At 37.7% G+C, this 19694-nt stretch overlaps 1 protein-coding gene across 2 annotated transcripts in view; it reads left to right on the forward strand.

Annotated features, from left to right (window-relative positions):
• Positions 1-17781: 17781 nt before the first annotated feature.
• Positions 17782-19694, forward strand: part of LOC105389567 (nucleolysin TIAR) — a 64795-nt gene continuing 62882 nt past the window's right edge. For both annotated transcript variants that reach the window (XR_007266778.1, XM_048624027.1), the window contains exon 1: positions 17782-18561. Coding sequence is in view for 1 of the 2 variants with exons in the window: in XM_048624027.1 (XP_048479984.1) it covers positions 18351-18561 (211 nt within the window). In the remaining variant the exon portion in view is untranslated. The remainder of the gene's footprint in view (positions 18562-19694) is intronic.

Here is a 19694-nt window from a genome sequence, read left to right on the forward strand (position 1 = left end):
GTAAGGAAGTTTAGTTTATATATATTATCTTTTATATATATTTATTTTGTCCTTAGTTTATATATTCTTTCTTTTATATATATATTGTTCTTTTTCTCTTTTTTTTTTTCACTGCTGGGGGAAAATCCACATGGACACCTGGGAAGAGGACCCAGGTAGTGTCGGGCGTTAACCGACTAAAAACCCCCAGCCGTGTATCTCATTATACAAGAAATGTCTTTTTTTTTTCTTTTTTTTTTTTTTTTCCTTTTTTATTTTTTATTAATGGTTTTCAGAGTCACACTTACATTAGTAATGGCAACATTGTCTAATTTGATATAGATTAGATGCGTTTATAAAAACCGCAAGGGCATATTACCACTAGTGGCAAATTTAAAATCTTATAGAATAAAGAAATATTGGACGTTTTCTTGAGCTCTCACCGGAACAGATAAGTTTGTGGCACTATACACTTTCTCTGTACTACACTACATTCTCTTTGGCAGTGTAAGTAGCACCAGGCTCGACGGCCGACTGGTGTAGTGGTTAGTGACCCTGGCTACTGAACCGAAGGTCCCGGTTGATTCGATTCCCGGCTGGGGCAGATATTTGTTTAAAAATACAGATATTTATTTTATTTATACTTGTGTGTTGTATATTTAATATGTATCTATGTATTTGTATAAATATATCAGCTGTCCGATACGTATATTACAGGCTCTGCCAAGTTTGGGTTCGGATGGCCGTGTGTGAGATGTCCCGCATATTATTATTATTATTCTAGATAGGATTCATCTTAGCTTAAACGAGGTATTATAAGTTTTATTAGTGCAGTAACCAAATAAGCCCAATACCTACGTTAATATTCTAAAGCTGCGACACTTTTTTGTCTATGGATGCCTTTTTTTGGTCACTTGTACTTACCATAAAGTAGATAGACGAGCCTCTCCGTCGCCAATCGTCTCAAGGCCATGGGATGGAAGAAGGCAATGTTTAGCACTGGTAATAGCGGCGCAGTCCCTGTACGGACGTCATGGATGAACCCAATAATTTATTTATTTCTGTACTCATATTTGATCTTGCCTAAAACTACATTTTTGGGTAATTTAATAGATAAAAATGCAGTTAATAGAATAGAAAAACTTTATTCGACACAAAAACAACAACATAAACAGTAAAACAGGTCACAAAAATACTTAATTGCTAGGAAAATAAATATTACAAATGAGTAGATAAGGTGCACTAGGTGCTAGCTGCTGCTCAGTGTCGAAAAGGACTCCAGACTCGGCATGTTCCATTTTTCTAATCATATCGTTTAGTATCTTAAGGTAAGTTATGTAAATTAATATATAATATAAAAGGCAGATAATATTTCCTGCCAAAAGCGTTTCAGCTCAATTAAATATATTATACATATAAAACAGGATCTAGAAGTATACAAATTACCTAGGTATATCAGGAATATTTTTTTTAAAGTAGCCATTTCAGTGTCCCACTGCTGGGCAAAGGCCTCCCGATGTTTACTCCACACGTCCTTTGTTGTCGACCACCTGACGCAAATCCGGCAAAAATCTGCCCAGGTCGTCCCGCCATCTTTTTATAATGTTGCTTATTTTTTTTCCGGATGTAGGTACCATGTAATGCCCGTTAGTTATGCTTTATGTTAGTACTTACCTAGATTATTTAATGTATATTATAATGTATATACCAACATAGTCTGTGGTCAGCTGCCTATTAATGCTGACCTCGAGACGGCTAGACGGCAGTTTTGTCACACTTCATAAATATAATGCGTCACGTTAGCTGACGACCGATTATGGTGTAGTGGTTAGTGACACTGAATGCTATGCTGAAGATCCCAGGTTTGATCCCCGACTTTTTTACTCGGGTCTTGGTCGCTTATATGTATGTATCTATCTATGTGTCTGTGTAGATATTTATTATTATCAGCTGTCCGATACCAAAATTACAGGCTATGCCTCTAGCCTAGGGTCGAATGGCCGTGTGTGTGCATTCCTCACTTATTATTATTATTATTATTATTATGGATAGTTTTATGGCTGTGTGTCACATCAACCTATAAACTCATATGTGTCATAATTTTCTGCAAAAAAAAACGCGGTACGAAAAAAAATGCAGTACGCGTACAACCTTACGCCCTTATTCATGGAAAAGCTAGTGGACGCTGTAGCTACTGAACTGTTTTGTCCATCTCTGTCAAAGAACAAATTGTTCTCTGTCAGAGAGTGATAGAACACTCCAATAGCTAAAGCGTCCAGTAACTTTTTTATGAATAAGGGGGTAATTGTATAGTACGTACGGGGACAAGACCAAAGGTCCTCTGAATGGCCGCAGGGGGCGTCTCAGTGGGGCACATTGGAGTTTATTTGTTAAACGGGGCCACTGCCTGGTCCTTTATAGAACCAACCTACTTTTCTTCATCACTGATTTGTTTATACAGCGTGTTGCGATGCGATGCGATGCGAGATGCGAGACGGAATCTTAATAGCTTACAAACAATCGGTGACACTCACAACATAAACACTAGGCAGCGCCACCGCCTGTGCACGCCCGCGAGGAGACTCGCCAAGTCCGACAAGACGCTGGGCGTGCTGGCCCCCAAGGTGTACAACGCTCTGCCTAGTGACATTAAGTCTGCCCCGAGTGACGCTGTATTCATTGCCAAGCTCAAAAAGTTGTTGGTTGGTATGGCCTGTTACTCCACTAGTGAATTTTTCACTAATGTATCATTTGCCAATGAGGTAGCTACTGTATAGTTAAGAACTGTTTTTGTAACTATGATTTGTAATTATAATGTGTGACGTCTGTATACTTGTAAGTCTTTACTTTTATACTGTATCCTCTTTTTATTACTTTAAAATATGACGTGTAAATTGTAAAATTTATCAATAAAGGATTGAAATTGAAATTGAAATTGTTGCAAAAATGGTATAGTGAGGCGAATGGGTTGTGAGCAACTATTGTTCTTGTGATTTCAAAATTTGTAAAAAAAGTATTTTTAGTAAAAAAGTCAAGTGACCAATTACAATATTTTTTTTTGGGAATTGGTCTCTTTTAGCTAACTGTACCATTTTGCAACAGCCTGTATTTTTTCCAGTTTTGCCCCAAGAAACATAATTTTAAATTCTAGTGTTTTCCGATATTTAAAGTAGCTTCTTACAGTGGTGGTCTGTTGCTACCATCATCAGGGCAATATTTTTAAATGAGAGAAATTTTACGGAACACAAAATGGCCGTTTAGTTAGATGTCCTGAAAATAATCTCCTGAAAAACCTCGAGTTTCTGTAACCTAACTTTATATATTATATATTAATATTATAAATGCGAAAGTAACTGTGTTTCTCTGTCTGTTTGTTACTCTTTCACGCCAAAACTACTGAACGGATTTGAATGAAATTTGGTATACATATGATCTAGACCCTGAGAAACAACATAGGCTACTTTTTATTTCAGAATTCCCACGGTAAAATCTTTTTAAGCCGAAGCGAAGCTTGCGGGCACATCTAGTAAAATAATAAAGCTTATCGAAATCAGTGCTAGCTAAATTAATGTTGATGCAATTTAGTAAGGACATAATTTAAAACCTATAAGTAGTTTCTTGTATTATTTATGCTTTTTGAATTAATTACTTTAAAAATAATAATTAATTAGGTTTTACCAAAATTTGCGAATCGAATTGATCTTGAAACGGTCCCTTACTTCATTCATTTTGAGCTATCAGCTAAAAAAAAAAGTCAACCATATTCTATTCTCTGTCTAAACTGCCTTCCTAAGCTTGGACCATTTCCCACCACGCTGGTCCACTGCGTGGGTTCACATATCTAGATGTGCTAGATCTAGACATGCATTTTTCCTCACGATCTTTTCCTTTACCGTAAGAGCGATACATTGTACTTAAGTTAAAAGAACTCATCGGTACATGTCAGCGCCGGGATTCGAACCCGCACTGACATGTACCAATGAGCTTACCCGACTGAGCTACCATCGCTCTACCTTTACTTCTCAGTCTACCCTATTTCCCCATCTTTAATATTAATATGTGGGGACAATCTCACACACGGCCATCCGACCCCAAGCTAGGCAGAACCTGTGTTATGGGTATCGGACAGCTGATATATAGATAGACAACACAAATACATAGATAGATACATATTAAATATAAATATCAACACCCAAGACCCGAGTACAAATACCTGTATTTAAACAAATATCTGCCCCAGCCGGGAATCGAACCCGGGACCTTCGGCATAGCAGTCAGGGCCACTAACCACTACGCCATTCGACCGTCAATACAAACAATCATTACAAAGTTAGCATTGTCTTCAGTTAAGCTGTGTACTTTCAGCATATTTTTCACGTGGCATTAACAGGTAAATCCAGTGAGCGTGTGATCTATCGTCGGCCTTTCCTACCTTTGTGGAGGAATAATTAATTGATCCATTTTATTAATCCCACCCCACGGGGTGAAAACCGTGGATCGAATTTCATTGCTGAAACGAAATGGAATATTTGACGGCTGAATGGTGTAGTGGTTAGTGGCCCTGACTGCTATGCCGAAGGGCCCGGGTTCGAGTCCCGGCTGGGGCAGATATTTGTTTAAACACAGATATTTGTTCTCGGGTCTTGGATGTGCCCGTAAAATGGCAATAGGCCCGCCCCCTATTACATTGGGACTAACATAACACTCTGGCGAAAAGTGGGTGCAGCAATGCACCTCTGCCTACCCCGCAAGGGAGTACATTAGTACAAGGCGTAAGTGCGTGTTTTTTTATAACTGTGACTGTCTGTATGTCTGTCTGTTGCTCTTTCACGCCAAAACTACTTAACGGATTTGAATGACGTTTGGTATACATAATTATGGTCTAGACCTTGAGAAAGAACATAGGCTACTTTTTATCACAGAATTCCCACGGGAAAACTTTTAAAGCCGAAGCGAAGCGCGCGGGTATAGCTAGTTTAAAATAAAAGACACACTAAGATTGTTTACCTTTTATAATAAGTCTCAAAAAATTCAGGGCGACAAAAGTACGTCTAGGTAGTACAGATGTGATAGTTTGTCGAAACATAATAATAAACGTTTGACTGATAATATGTATACTTTTTAGTTATCTAAGTAGTAGTTTTAAGTATACAGATAACTAAGGAAAACCTGTATTTTTTAGTTTTCCTAAATTGCGAAACCCGTACTAGAGGCTCAGTACCTAAGCAGTGACGTCTTGTCGTTTACTACAACTTCATGTCGTCGTCTGAAGCCAATTTGCACCTTTACTTACTATAACCATAAACTCTCGCAATAACACCCCAGTGCTTTGCCTTATCCTTTATCGTGGAATATAAAAATGTTTATCGATAGAACCTGACTAACAAGTTTATGACTGTGGCCTTAGATTTACAACATACGGACAAGATGGACTGCAAAAGAAATGTCTCGACAATTAACACCACTCTTCTACCACTGACCGGTGCGGAGCGGTGGTAGCTCAGTCGGGTAAGCGCCCGCTTCTCACGCAAGAGATGCGGGTTCGAATCCCGGCGCTGACATGTACCAATGAGTTCTTTTAACTTAAGTACAATGTATACCATCGCTCTTACGGTGAAGGAAAACATCGTGAGGAAACCTGCATATCTAGATTTAGCACATCTAGATATGTGAACCCACCAACCCGCAGTGGACCAGCGTGGTGGGAAATGGTCCAAGCTTAGGAAGGCAGTTTAGACCTTGGGGATATGCACAAAGGTTCCACTCGAGAGAGCCAGGTGCAGGTACTAACACCCCCACAGAGAATAGAATAGAATAGAATAGAATACCACTGACCTTTTGTTTTGAATTAGTTTGGTCAAAAGATTTGTGACTTCACTCATTGGTACTTTACAATGGTTCAACAGGTTGAAATAAAAAAAGGTTTACACAAAGGAGCACACGCTGAGCTGGTGCCTTTTTGACGCTCTGGACAGCAACCGTTTGTTCGTATGTTTGTTTGTATCAGTTTGTTTGTATTATTTTCTGTTTTTTTTCTTTTCATATAAATTAGTATTCTTTTTCTTTTTGTTTCTGTTTTTTATTGTTCAGTGTGTCAAATAAATGTTTCTTTCTTTCTTTCTTTCTAAAAAAACAAAATGCGGACAGAAGGGCTAGTACGGGGCGCATTTAAGACGTGACAAGAGTTTTGCATCGCGCTCACTCACATCGCGCAGCCTCAAGAGCGAGCGAGACGGAGAACTTTTGTCACGTCTTAATAGCGATAGCGCCCTGTGGTACACTGGCAGTTTTTGCTATGTTTTTCTTTGTGACACCCCATAAAAAAAACACGCACTCACGCCTTGTACTAATGTACTCCCTTGCGGGGTAGGCAGAGGTGCATTTCTGCACCCACTTTTCGCCAGAGTGTTATGTTAGTCCCAATGTAATAGGGGGCGGGCCTATTGCCATTTTACGGGCACATCCAAGACCCGAGAACAAATATCTGTGTTTAAACAAATATCTGCCCCAGCCGGGAATCGAACCCGGGACCATCGGCTCAGTAGTCAGGGTCACTAACCACTACGCCATTCGGTCGTCTTTCTATGTGACACCCCATAAAAAAACACGCACTCACGCCTTGTACTACTGTACTCCCTTGCGGGGTAGGCAGAGGTGCATTTCTGCACCCACTTTTCGCCAGAGTGTTATGTTAGTCCCAATGTAATAGGGGGCGGGCCTATTGCCATTTTACGGGCACATCCAAGACCTGAGAACAAATATCTGTGTTTAAACAAATATCTGCCCCAGCCGGGAATCGAACCCGGGACCATCGGCTCAGTAGTCAGGGTCACTAACCACTACGCCATTCGGTCGTCACTCCATCTTGTTCGTATATTGTTACTCTAAGATGTATTTTCACAGTTCGACATAGAAATTTCTAAATTTATTTATTCAGAATATGTGACCCCCCCTTTGTGTATTAAAAAAACTCAATCTAATAATGGTTTTTTTTTGTTTCAGATAGCGGCGCGATAAATGCTAAAGGGAACAAGGATTCAGGTTAATATAAATAACATAAAACTTGCATAGTTGCAATAAACATATTACTATTAGATAGATAGATAGATAGAATACACTTTATTTGTACACCAAAACAGAATAATAAAATTAACAAAATGTAGGTAACTTAATTAGGGTACAAAAGGCGGTCTTATCACTAAAAGCGATCTCTGCCAGACAACCTTTGGATGGAGGGAAACAGAGATTAAGATTGGGTGCAGTGTACATGTTAAAAAGGAATGTAGATTATTTAATATACTACACACTAACTAAAATATTACAAATATACTTAAACAGAGGTAGGTACATATACTATTTTACATAATAATACATATATAAAAATACATATATATTATAAAACATACATAAACTATTACTATATCGCTTAGAATATAATGAGATAGAATATTATTATTCTTAAATTCTTTGTTGCACATCAAAGTAAATTGGTACAAAGGCGAACTTAATGCTAGCAGCATTTTCTACCAGTTAACCCTTGGGGAGGTTGAAAAATTGATTGGTAGCGCTTAATGCTTTGACGATAGATAGAATAGAAAACAGTTGTCCCAATAATTCAACATCATGTCGCTAGGAGGTGAAACAATCGTCATTCTAAACAGATTTTTTCCAGGAAAATTTAAGAACAAAAGTTGTTTAGAATGATGAGCTATATCACTTCATGCCGGCATGACATTGACTAACGGGACACCCTGTACTATCTTTATTGGTTACCAAAATAACGGAATATTCAAATAATACATAATACACCTAGACATGGTGTTAAAAAACTGTACAGTGCCACAAACTTATCTGTTCCGGTGAGAGCTCACGTAAATGTCTAATACAGTGTTTTTCAACCTTTTTCATGACGCGACCCCCCTGGTAGAAAAAAATATTTCGCGACCCCCTTGACCCTTTCGCTTTTTTATCATGTATGTATGTGTATGTTACAGTATTTCCAATATTCATTCCATACGATGTAATTATGGTCTCCATAATTAGGATTCCAAGTAGTACACTTTAAAAACACATTATTTTACAATTACACACATTGGATACGTGTGGCCATGTACATGTGCGTACAACTAATGCCATTGCGACCCGGAATTTCTTTTTCGAAATTAGGTTTTTCTTTCTGACTTTTTTGAGCATTTAAATATCTTGAATAAAAGTGTTCAAGGGTGAATTGAAAATAAAAAGACGAAATAGGTACCTGGCTTTACAAAAAAATAAATGGGTACTTGTAGTCGTCGTCTTTGAACCAGGCAGGAGGGCCTCCCACGCTACGTTTGCCTATTCGTGGTCTATACTCGAGAACTCGTTTACCCTATGCTTATCGGTTCTTCAGCAGATATGACCATGACCAGTACACTACCACTTCAGCTTGCATATTTTGACAGTTAAGTATGTCAGTAATCTTAATCCTCTGACTGACGGACAACCTAATTTCTGATACGATTTATCAGAGAAACCCCAAGCATAGCTCTCTCCATAGCATTCTGAGAGACTTTAAATCGGTGGACTATAGTCCTACCGTCAGTGCCCACGTCCCTGCACCATACGTCATCACTGGCAGGACGCACTGGTTGAAGACTTTTGTCTTCAGGCTCTGAGGGATGGAGAAGGAGAATATGTGCTGACGACGTTTTCCGAATGCAGCCCAACCCAGTTGGATGCGCCTTGCAGCCGCCTTGTCGAACTTGCTTCTGCCTAGCTGAATAGTCTGCCCGAGGAAGACATATTCTTGCACAACTTCGATTGTTGCCTCACCAACGATCAGCGGCTCCGGTTCGATGTGAGCATTGTAAATGACTTTCGTCTTGTCCAAATGTATACCCCGGAGCCTACACGTTGGGAAGTAGCATTTAGGCCACTTCCATCATCCAGCTGAGTTCCTGCAGAGATTCTGCCATAATAACAATGTCGTCCGCAACGCAGAGAGGTGTTAACTGTACTCGCCATTTATACATATGCCATGTCCAGCGGCATCGTAGAGACTCCTCAACTCTTCGATATGGCGCCAGTCGATTTGAAATCTCTGCAACGCTTCCAAAATTGCCCATGTTTCGATGGAGTTGAAGGCGTTTTCATAGTCCACAAAGGCTAGATACAGAGGCTAATTATACTCTTCGGTCTTCTGTGTGATCTGCCTTTCTGTGTGGATGTGGTCTATTGTACTAAAACAGATCCACGATGAGATAATAAAATAAAATAGAGATAGATAATAAAATAATTAATAAAAAAAAGCTCAGCCTTCGCATTTATGAAAATTTTAAGTAAAAGTATTTTTAAAGTAAGAATCTTTCTTAATAAATTAATACTAATTGTCTTTATTGTTTTTCACTAAAGTTCTCAGTTTTTTCGCCCTTTGACGACCCCCCTACAGAAGCTTCGCGACCCCCCAGGGGGTCGCGACCCACAGGTTGAAAAACACTGGTCTAATACATATTTCTTCATCCTTTAAGATGTTAAGTTTTCCCGTAATGGTAATTTACCCTTACGGTTTTAATAAACCCATCTAATCTTTATCAATATGTATATAATTTATTAGTAAATAATGAGATATGGACCAATTTAGTTAACTGTCACCGGAAAAAATAAGTTTTTCGCACTGTACTAAGCCGTAAAGTAGTCACTCGGATGGTTATTCTGTGTTCTGAACATCTTGTAGGTACTTTTGGACAAGTTGCGAAAAAATATTAGCGTCTGCATAGAATACTTTGTTATTCATTTAATTTTTTTTTAATTTTAGATAATTTTTACGAATTTATAAATCAAGTCAGTTACAATTATGTATTTCTTATAAAACAAAATGCTACAACATTCTATATAATTATGGTGCTATCTAGTACTTATTTGCTAGGTCAAATGAATTAAAACATATCGAGTATAATAAAAAATGCTACATATTTTTTTCAATAACCTATTTTTTATAATTGCAAAATTGATTTTAAATTACTTTTGCTTCTTTGTAGGTACATTCTAGACATATAATTATTTTTTATTATCTATACAGTTAGGAAATTGTTGTACTGACATAAGTGATTTCGATGCATTTATATGTACATATAAAGTATAAGTAAGTATATTTATTTACCGTCAATACAAGTGGTTCAGCATGAACCCCTGAGTGATATACCGGCCCTTAGTTTAGTTGCAAAAGTGGTTTACTAAACCATTAATGCTTGTAGTATTAAGTCCACCCTTTGTACACTTATTTTTATATTTGTGCAATAAAGGATTAAATAAATAAATAAATTAGTAATTAAAAAACCAACGAAATTCGTATACAGCTGTCATGCTTGACACACGTGTCAAAAAACCGGCTCTTACTAAACACGTATAATGGCTAGTTATGTATAATTTTTTTTTTTCTAGAGTGTATCTTCCTCGAGAAACGGTACTGCTGTTTGGGGTATAATGTATGTTTTTATTGTATTATTTGATGAATAAACGTTTTGCAAACAAAAAAACAAACACAAAATTCAAAGACAAAATTCCTCGGCCTTCCTCTTGCAGCCATTTTCCACGAACTTATAATTGACAATAACTGCTATGTCCGAAGAAATTCATCTGGGTACCTACAGGCATAAATTTCAAAAAGGCCAATGTAACATAAATAAGGACGTACATACATACGTTCTAACATAATGTATTAGGTATATATATATTTTTCTACTCGCGTTGGCTCGCCTCCATACGCCAATGTTGGTATTTCATTACACTGTGAGTGCCGGCTAAATTTATATTCGACCGTTTTCGGTGTTTCCAACGGATCATTGTTAGAATAATAATAATAATAATATAATAATAATATGTGAGGACATCTCACACACGGCCATCTGACCCAAAGCTAGGCAGAGCCTGTATTATGGGTATCGGACAGCTGATATATCTACACAAATAGATACATATTAAATATAAATACCTATCAACACCCAAGACCCGAGTACAAATATCTGTCTTTAAACAAATATCTGCCCCAGCCGGGAATCGAACCCGGGCCTTCGGCATAGCAGTCAGGGCCACTAACCACTTCACTAGTCTACCATTATATCGTTTGTTTCAAACACTAAAAATATTCGTTGTTTCCAAAATTATTGACAAAGTGAAATGTTTGACGGTTCTAAAACATTTAGAAATTATAAGTACCTAGATAGATAGGAACTGTTAGCATTTTTGCTAATAAAATTTATCAGTAGGTACGTGGTGTAAATTGCACAAAAAAAAACTTTATTTCTAAGGAATTCTTTGGTAAACGGCAGGATTTGAACACACGGCCTCATGAATGATAGCCGAGACCTTATCCATTATACCATCGCGACTCATAGTATAATACAAAATCTCTTCATTTTCAATATCCTAATCCTAACTAATATTATAAATGCGAAAGTAACTGCGTCTGTCTGTCCGTCTGTTACTCTTTCAAGCCAAAACTACTGAACAGATTTGAATGAAATTTGGTATACAAACGGTTTAGACCCTAGGAAAGAACATAGGCTTCTTTTTATACCGGAATTCCCACGGGAAAACTTTTTAAGGCGAAGCGAAGCTTGCGGGAACACCTAGTAATGAATAAAGCAAATTAAAAATCCGTTTGTACAACGATCTTCATCGCCTTAACATGATCAGTTAGGAATATCCATGATTCTGGCTGGGGTTACCCGAACGAAGTTAACCCCGTTTCTTTAAAAGGGGTTTTTTTGGGAATCACAGTATGCTAGCATTGAATTAACCGTGCGAGTAAAAAGGTTTTAGCAATTATACTTAGATGGATATTTGAAAGAATTAATGGATATCATAATATATTATTTTGTGGTCATGACGTGTCTATTAATAAATTATATTCCTTGTACTGTTAAAAAAAATATCCATTACATATATAAAAAATTTCATGTTATTATAATACACTATCGGGCAATGAAAACGTTCCACTCACAAAATTCCAACGCCAAACAAACCAATTTTTTTTAAACATTTAATTTAAAACTTGAACAAAATATTACCGTTTTTTGTTGGTAATTTCCTGATGCCCCATTAAATGTACTTCAATATTGGAGACGGCGTCATTAACCTAGCCTTTTCCGTTTAGGAGTAATTCCATACTGTTTGTTCTGTGTTCCTATGTATATATTATATATATGTATATACATATAAATATGTGGGGACATCTCACACACGGCTATCCGACCCCAAGCATGCAGGCAGAACCTGTGTTATGGGTGTCGGACAGCTGATCCTACACAAATACATAGATAGATAGATATTATATATAAATATCAACACCCAAGAACCGAGTACAAATACCTGTCTTTAAACAAATATCGGCCCCAGCCGGGAATCGAACCCGGGACCATCGGCTCAGTAGTCAGGGCCACTAACCACTACGCCATTCGACCGTCAGTTAGTTATGTACACATACATAAAACATCGTTGTGTACCAAGGGCGTACCCAGGATTTCAGTTAGGGGGGGGCAGCTCTTGAGATGATGGTTGGTCGGGTATATTGAAACAAAAATCATGAAAATTGTCTTTTATTAAGGTCAATTAGCCCAATTGCGTCTACGGGCCAAATTAATCTTTTCGATCCTATTTGAAAACGGCTTTATCAATATTGAAAAATGCCATCTAGTTACGGAGGTTTAAGTTTGGTACTGTGACAGGTGATTGAAAATGTTAATCTAAAGTTTTCTTTATCAATTGATTTTATTCAGTAGGTATTCTAAACAATAGTCATTGGGCTACTTATATAGACACAAATTTTCAATGAAATAGCTTTATTTGATGAATTAATGATGTTAATTTTTTTATGTTTGATAAAAGTCTTGGGATAAATGCGTTAGGCGTAATGGGGCTATTGCGATTGTTGCAACGCATTGCCTCAAAACAGAAATCGTCAACCTTTTAATACATACATAATTATGGTCACGACTGTAGTCACCAGCTTTTCGCTGTAAATTTGTATCGCCGTTTTTTATTGAGAACAATGCACTAAAGTTGTCGGGTTAGTGTAAGTGTACAACCCGACTGTCAGATTGTTTCAAACTGCCCGAAGGCCTCTGACTAGGCTTAACAACTGCTGCCGAAGCAGCAACCGGGACCCACGGCTTAACGTGCCATCCAAACCACGGAAGCGTCCAGAAAAAAACCATTTGAAATCGGTCATCCATCCAAGGCTGACCGTGCCATGTGTTAACCTCAGTGATCAGTTACGATCACTGAAACCAGCTCAATAAAGATTTTTACTATTTATCAACACTAAACGTATTGAAGAGTATGGGTTTTGCCATGCACATATTTTAATTGATATCTAAGTTTAATATAGAATATAAATGAGAGGATGTATGGATGTTACTTTATTTTATTTACAACTGTCACTCACCACTATTAAATCTACATTCTTACTCACTTTACAGGAGTACTTAGGTAGTTCTTTTTTCATAAAAATGTTATTAGGATTTATCATGGAGTTTACTCCATAAATCAGGAGAATGCGTCCATGAAAATTAGACGCATTTTCCTGATTTCTACTAAATCATCTGTGAAATCGTCAATAGTTTCTTTTGGCTAAATTAACTGCCATACTATTGCACAAAAAAATTACTGGATAAAGTCTCTTATTTTTTACCGGACTGCCGAAGGAGGAGGGTAATGTTTTTCGATTGTATGTTTGTATGTATGTATGTCTGTTTCTTTGTTCCCTCTTGTAGCCTAAACGGCTTGATAGATTTTGATGTATGAGATATCGTTAGAAGCGTATTAATTGCGCGATGGTTATAGGCTATGTGACGTTATATTAAAATGTATAAAGCGCCCTCTAGAGGACATAAAGTGACAAAAATTATTGAAATAAAAAATGTTAATAAACTAAAACGTGACTGCTAACATACAATTTCATAAAATAAAAACAACAAAAAAGTTACAAATAAAAAAATATAATTATAAACAAACAAAAAACCCGACTGCACGCTAAAAAGATGAAAACAAGCCCCAATGTTAATGGAAAGTATCGCAGGCGGGGACCAACTTGACCGCCACACAAGGTACACCTATAAATAAATAAATATGTGGGGACATCTCACACACGGCCATCCGACCCCAAGCTAGGCAGAACCTGTGTTATGGGTGTCGGACAGCTGATATATCTACACAAATACATAGACAGATAGATACTAAATATAAATATCAACACCCAAGACCCGAGTACAAATATCTGTCTTTTAAACAAATATCTGCCCCAGCCGGGAATCGAACCCGGGACCTTCGGCTCAGTAGTCAGGGTCACTAACCACTACGCCATTCGGTCGCCTATCTAAGTCACATTCAGCTAAATGGTGAACCCTCTGCTGGTCCCCGCCTGCGATACTTTCCATTAACATTGGAGCTTGTTTTCATCTTTTTAGCGTGCAGTCGGGTTTTTTGTTTGTTTATAATTATTTCACGGAAAGCTTACCTATTGAATAGTTACATACTAAAAACACATTTACCTCAAACCTGGAAAATGCGTTCAAAATCACGATTTTTTTAAGACACTAAATAAGAAACTTTTATAAGATTCCAGCAAAGAAATCAATGCTTTAAATTTGTTAAGAAATAGTTGTTCAATAGTCGTTATTTTCTTAAAGTCACTTTTACATTAAATTTTTCATACCTTTGCTCCCATTATTCCGAAAACTTTTAGTGATCTAAAAATACAACGTAACCCCAGTTGACCTTAATTAGTTTGATTAAGACACAAAACAAAATAGGTAGGTAGGTAAGAGTAGATAACACGTTTTTAGTTCCGACTTGGCAGGAAAATTTACGTTTATTTTATCTTCTAGGGGGGGGGGGCAGCTGCCCCCCCCTGCCCCTACCTGGGTACGCCCTTGTTGTGTACAGTGTGGAATCCGGAGGTAAATCCGACAGTGGAGCTGCACAGACAGACAGGTAATCCGAGAAACGAAACAAGCCGATAAAAAACCAACAGTGTGCAATGTAAGCGGCTCCGAAAGTATCAGGAACTATAGATAGTCTGTTTTTTGAAAGTTAAATATTTATATTCATCGTATAAATATAAAATTTTTTGATGAACGTCAATTTTTACAAACTACTCTCCGTTCGGATAAGGGGGGGCTATTCCTGTCTTAGGAGAAGAACGGAGGCAAGAAACTCCTGAGCCATCTTTTCAAAAAAAGACTTAAAACTAGTTGGTATACCTATCAGATACTAAAATCACAGATTTTGAACGATTCACCAACAGTCGATTGTCCCGCGGTTAAAGTGACGTATCGTTCTATTATCGGGACAATCGACTGCTTATGAACCGTTCAGAATCTGTCAATTTAGTATATGAGATTAAAAAACAGACTTTAGGTATGTACCTACCCTAGATAGACTAAGACTAGGTGAGTTTTAGGGTGTTTTTAACCCCGAAAAAATAACGTGTAAAAATCTGTGTGAAAAAATCTGTCTGTGGTAGCATATATAATGTCCCACACGAACAAACCGATTTTCAATTCCTTCTTTTGGGTAGGTACCTAGGTATAGTGCCACAAACTTATCTGTTCCGGTGAGAGCGAACTAAATTGATCCATATTTCATTACTTATTAATTAATTGTATATTGTAAAAGATTAGATGGGTTTATTAACACCCCAAAAGCGAAATAAATAACGAGCAAACTTAAAATCTTATAGAATTAAGAAATATTAGATATTTATGTGAGCTGTCACCGGAACAGATAAGTTTTTGGCACTGTAATGTTAACCCGAGTTTAGCTATATTTTATCAAAGTGGGTTTCACCGTTCTAAAGATATGCTGATTTTAGTTTTGAGTGCCGAGGTTTATTAACGTTGGTTCTACTTACAGTTTGTCTATTAGATCTTTTAGCCAAAGCTCAGGCAAGCTTAGCATGGGACGCCCTATGACCCGCTTGACCTATTAGCTTAAATAGGTATTGGCTGGATAATGATGAGATACTAAGAGCATTTTATTATAGATAGCTGTTCCCGCGCGCTTCGCTTCGCATTTAAAAGATTTCCCGTGGGAATTCCGGAATAAAAAGTAGCCTATGTTCTTTCCCAGGGTCTAGTCTAGACCGTATGTCTACCAAATTTCATTCAAATCCGTTCAGTAGTTTTGGCGTGAAAGAGTAACAGACAGACAGACAGACAGACACAGTTACTTTCGCATTTATAATATTAGTTAGGATTAGGATGGAACTAAGAATTTCTATACAAAACCACTGGAGAGATTTATTGGAAAACTTCGTAAAATAATTCAAAGTATTTCTCATCTCTCGTGCGTATTTTATGTAACTTATCTGGGCAATAATGACGGCCGACTGGTGTAGTGGTTAGCGACCCTGACTGCTAAGCCGAAGGTCCCGGGTTCGATTCCCGGCTGGGGCAGATATTTGTTTAAATACAGATATTTGGTAATCGGGTCTTGGGTGTTGATATTTATATTTAATATGTATCTATGTATGTATTTGTGTAGATATATTAGCTGTCCGATACCCATAATACAGGTTCTGCCTAGCTTGGGGTCGGATGGCCGTGTGTGAGATGTCCCCACATATTTATATTTATAATAGCGTGGTTAGTTCACTCGTGAGCTGTTTAAAGAAATTGGTAACAGCGATTCTCACTAGATGGCGCTGGTGTAACACATGCTACATCGCGGTATGGTTGTGTTTAGCAACCACCATATAAGACTTCCTATACTTCCCTTAAAGACTTGTGTGTGATCCTAAAATAAAGAGTTTTACTTAACTATTTGGTCCTCCGAAATAGTTCCAGTGAGTGACAATAAAGCCTCGAATTCACTAGGGCACAAGTTCCGAGACTGTTACAGAACATCTACGGTGCGTGTTCTCAGAACATTTTGGTAACATGTCGTGATACAGAAGTCGCGCACGCGTCCACACTCTGCAACAGCGGTTGCTAGACCTAGTAAAAAAAATATACTCTATGCGCTAGACTGATGTCGCAGGAAGTTCTGTCTCGCGAGCCAAAACACGGAACCTGTTCTGCGACACGTAGATGTCGCTGTATAGTCGCGTGCGACGTCGCAGAACAGAGCGCGACGTCGCGGCGACACGTAGACGACATGTGCCTGGACAGGTTCTGCGACAATTTGTAGCCTAGTGAATACGAGGCTTTACACAACACCAAATTACTCCTAAACGGAAAAGAGTAGCCTAATGACGCCGTCTGCAACATTGAAGTACCTAGTAGTAGTAGTATAACTTTATTGTACATAAAACACTTAAAATAACATTTAAGACTTAAAATCTATAATACAATAAGGGCGGCCTTATCGCTAAAAGCGATCTCTTCCAGGCCAGAAGTAGGTACATTTGCAACTTAAAAAAGTGGGGCCAGTTGGTGACGGCATTTTGAAGTGAAACTCTTGAATTTTTCATTGATTATGATTATAATTCTGCTCATTCATCATTTATGACGTGACACATCATAGTTTTGATTTGAATTTTAACCCATTGATTTCATTGATTTAAGCGCAAAACTCAATTAATGTCGGGCTCATATCGTTGAATTTCAAATTAATTTGACATCCATATACCCATATCTCAATTTAATTATGGGTTCATATCATATAATTTCTGATTTTAATGGGTTCGTGAAATACCTACAATGTCATAGTAATATTTGTAACTGTAGTTATAGGTAGTTAGGAATCTACCTAAACATATTTATGAAAAAAATTAAAATGACTTAAGTACTTACCTAAAAATTATAACATTTAAGAATAAAGCAAAAAATAATCGTATTTGAGGCCACAACTGACGGAAACGGATGAAAATCGTATTTTTTCTAAAATATTAACAGTCTATTTTTAACTATATAGGTTGTGTTATTTTTAAAATAACTAAGCCATAGTTATTTTCTGACGCAGAAAATGTATCCGCAGTGATTTTACTAACAAATCATTTTATTTTCCCCAAAAACTTGATTTTAAAGGCAGTAGAATATATATTATACAAAAAACATATTAAATATATAATTTTACAAGATAGTTTAATTATATAAAAAAACGTGGACGTCTAGTGAAAATTTTGTGAAAGCCGGCAATTTTTTTGCAATAAAACGAAGAAAAACAACTTCAGACTGTGTGACATTTCGCCAAAAGTGTGATTCCAGCTACGTAGTGACGCAAAGTGAACCTTATTTCCGAGCAGTTTTGGTGTCTTTTCTTTCTCAACTTTTAAAAGTATATTTACAAAAAAAAAACTCTATTTTGTCTATGCTAATATTACTGGCGTTACAATGACCGCTTGAAGTTCGCGTTCAAATTCCGAATCGTGAGTGCGGTTGGCAGCTGTCAAAATGCTTACAATGTCGACGTTGATGATGCCAGCTGCTACCATGACGACTATGACGAACGCCGGGCCGATCCCAGTGGCGGCTCCCACGAAGCTGGAGCCAGCTAAGCTGCTGCAGCTCACGCATCCGGCGCTGATGCAGCAACAGATGCCGCAACAACAAATGCAGCAGCACCAGCAGCAGCAGCAGCCTACGCAGAACAATAGCAAAATCGGTAAGTGCTAGTTTAAATCCATATTTTTTGTTTTTTTTTGTATCGGTGGAAAATCAACTTTTCTGAGTTGCGCCTTTTTTTCCCGAGTCCAAACGTTGCGTAATCAGTGACACCGTTTGTATAGAAAACACGCACATTCCAACACACAAAAAAAAACGCATTTTCGTACGTTCACAATTCACGCAAAACGCGGGGCAGTGTGAGAACTGGCTAAGTTAACAAAATTGCATAACTTGCATCCCTAGGCACATTATAACTGACAGTTTAAAAATCAAGCTATAACGTGCACATATTTCCTGTTATTACACTCACGGGCAATGAAATAGTTCCACTCACAACATGCCGACACTAAACAACACCAATTTTTTCAAACATAATATACGATTTCGAATAAAAAAATTGAACAAAATATTATTGTTTTGAGTAGGCGACCGAATGGCGTAGTGGTTAGTGACCTGACTACTGAGCCGATGGTCCCGGGTTCGATTCCCGGCTGGGGCAGATATTTGTTTAAACACAGATATTCGTTCTCGGGTCTTGGATGTGCCCGTAAAATGGCAATAGGCCCGCCCCCTATTACATTGGGACTAACATAACACTCTGGCGAAAAGTGGGTGCAGCAATGCACCTCTGCCTACCCCGCAAGGGAGTACATTAGTACAAGGCGTGAGTGCGTGTTTTTTTTTTTTTTTTTAGGTAATATCCTGATGCTCTGTTAAATGTACTTCAATGTTGCAGAAGGAGTGAATAAGCTAGCGTTTTCCGTTTAGGAGTAATTTGGTGTTTTTCTCAGCGGAACCTTTTCATTGCCCGTGAGTGTAACTGACAGTTTCAAAATCAAGCTATAACGTGCACATATTTTCTGTTATTATTATGATGATGATACCGGTTGCGTAACTTGCAAAAAAAACAGTTGATCTCATCACATTTCCCCTTTTTTACGTAGCAAATGTGGTTATTTTTATTACGACAAGGAAACCCTTTTGCGCGCATAAAACATTATAACCAAATCTACTCTATGTAATTGGAGTGTAAAATAAATATGGCAGAATTTCCGTAGTCGCTGCGAGTTATACCGCTTGGGGTGTGGCCCCGTTGGTGCGTTGCGTTGTCACAAAGGAACGGTCATAAAA

This window comes from Plutella xylostella, chromosome 11 (assembly GCF_932276165.1).
Source record: "Plutella xylostella chromosome 11, ilPluXylo3.1, whole genome shotgun sequence".
NCBI lineage: Eukaryota > Metazoa > Arthropoda > Insecta > Lepidoptera > Plutellidae > Plutella > Plutella xylostella.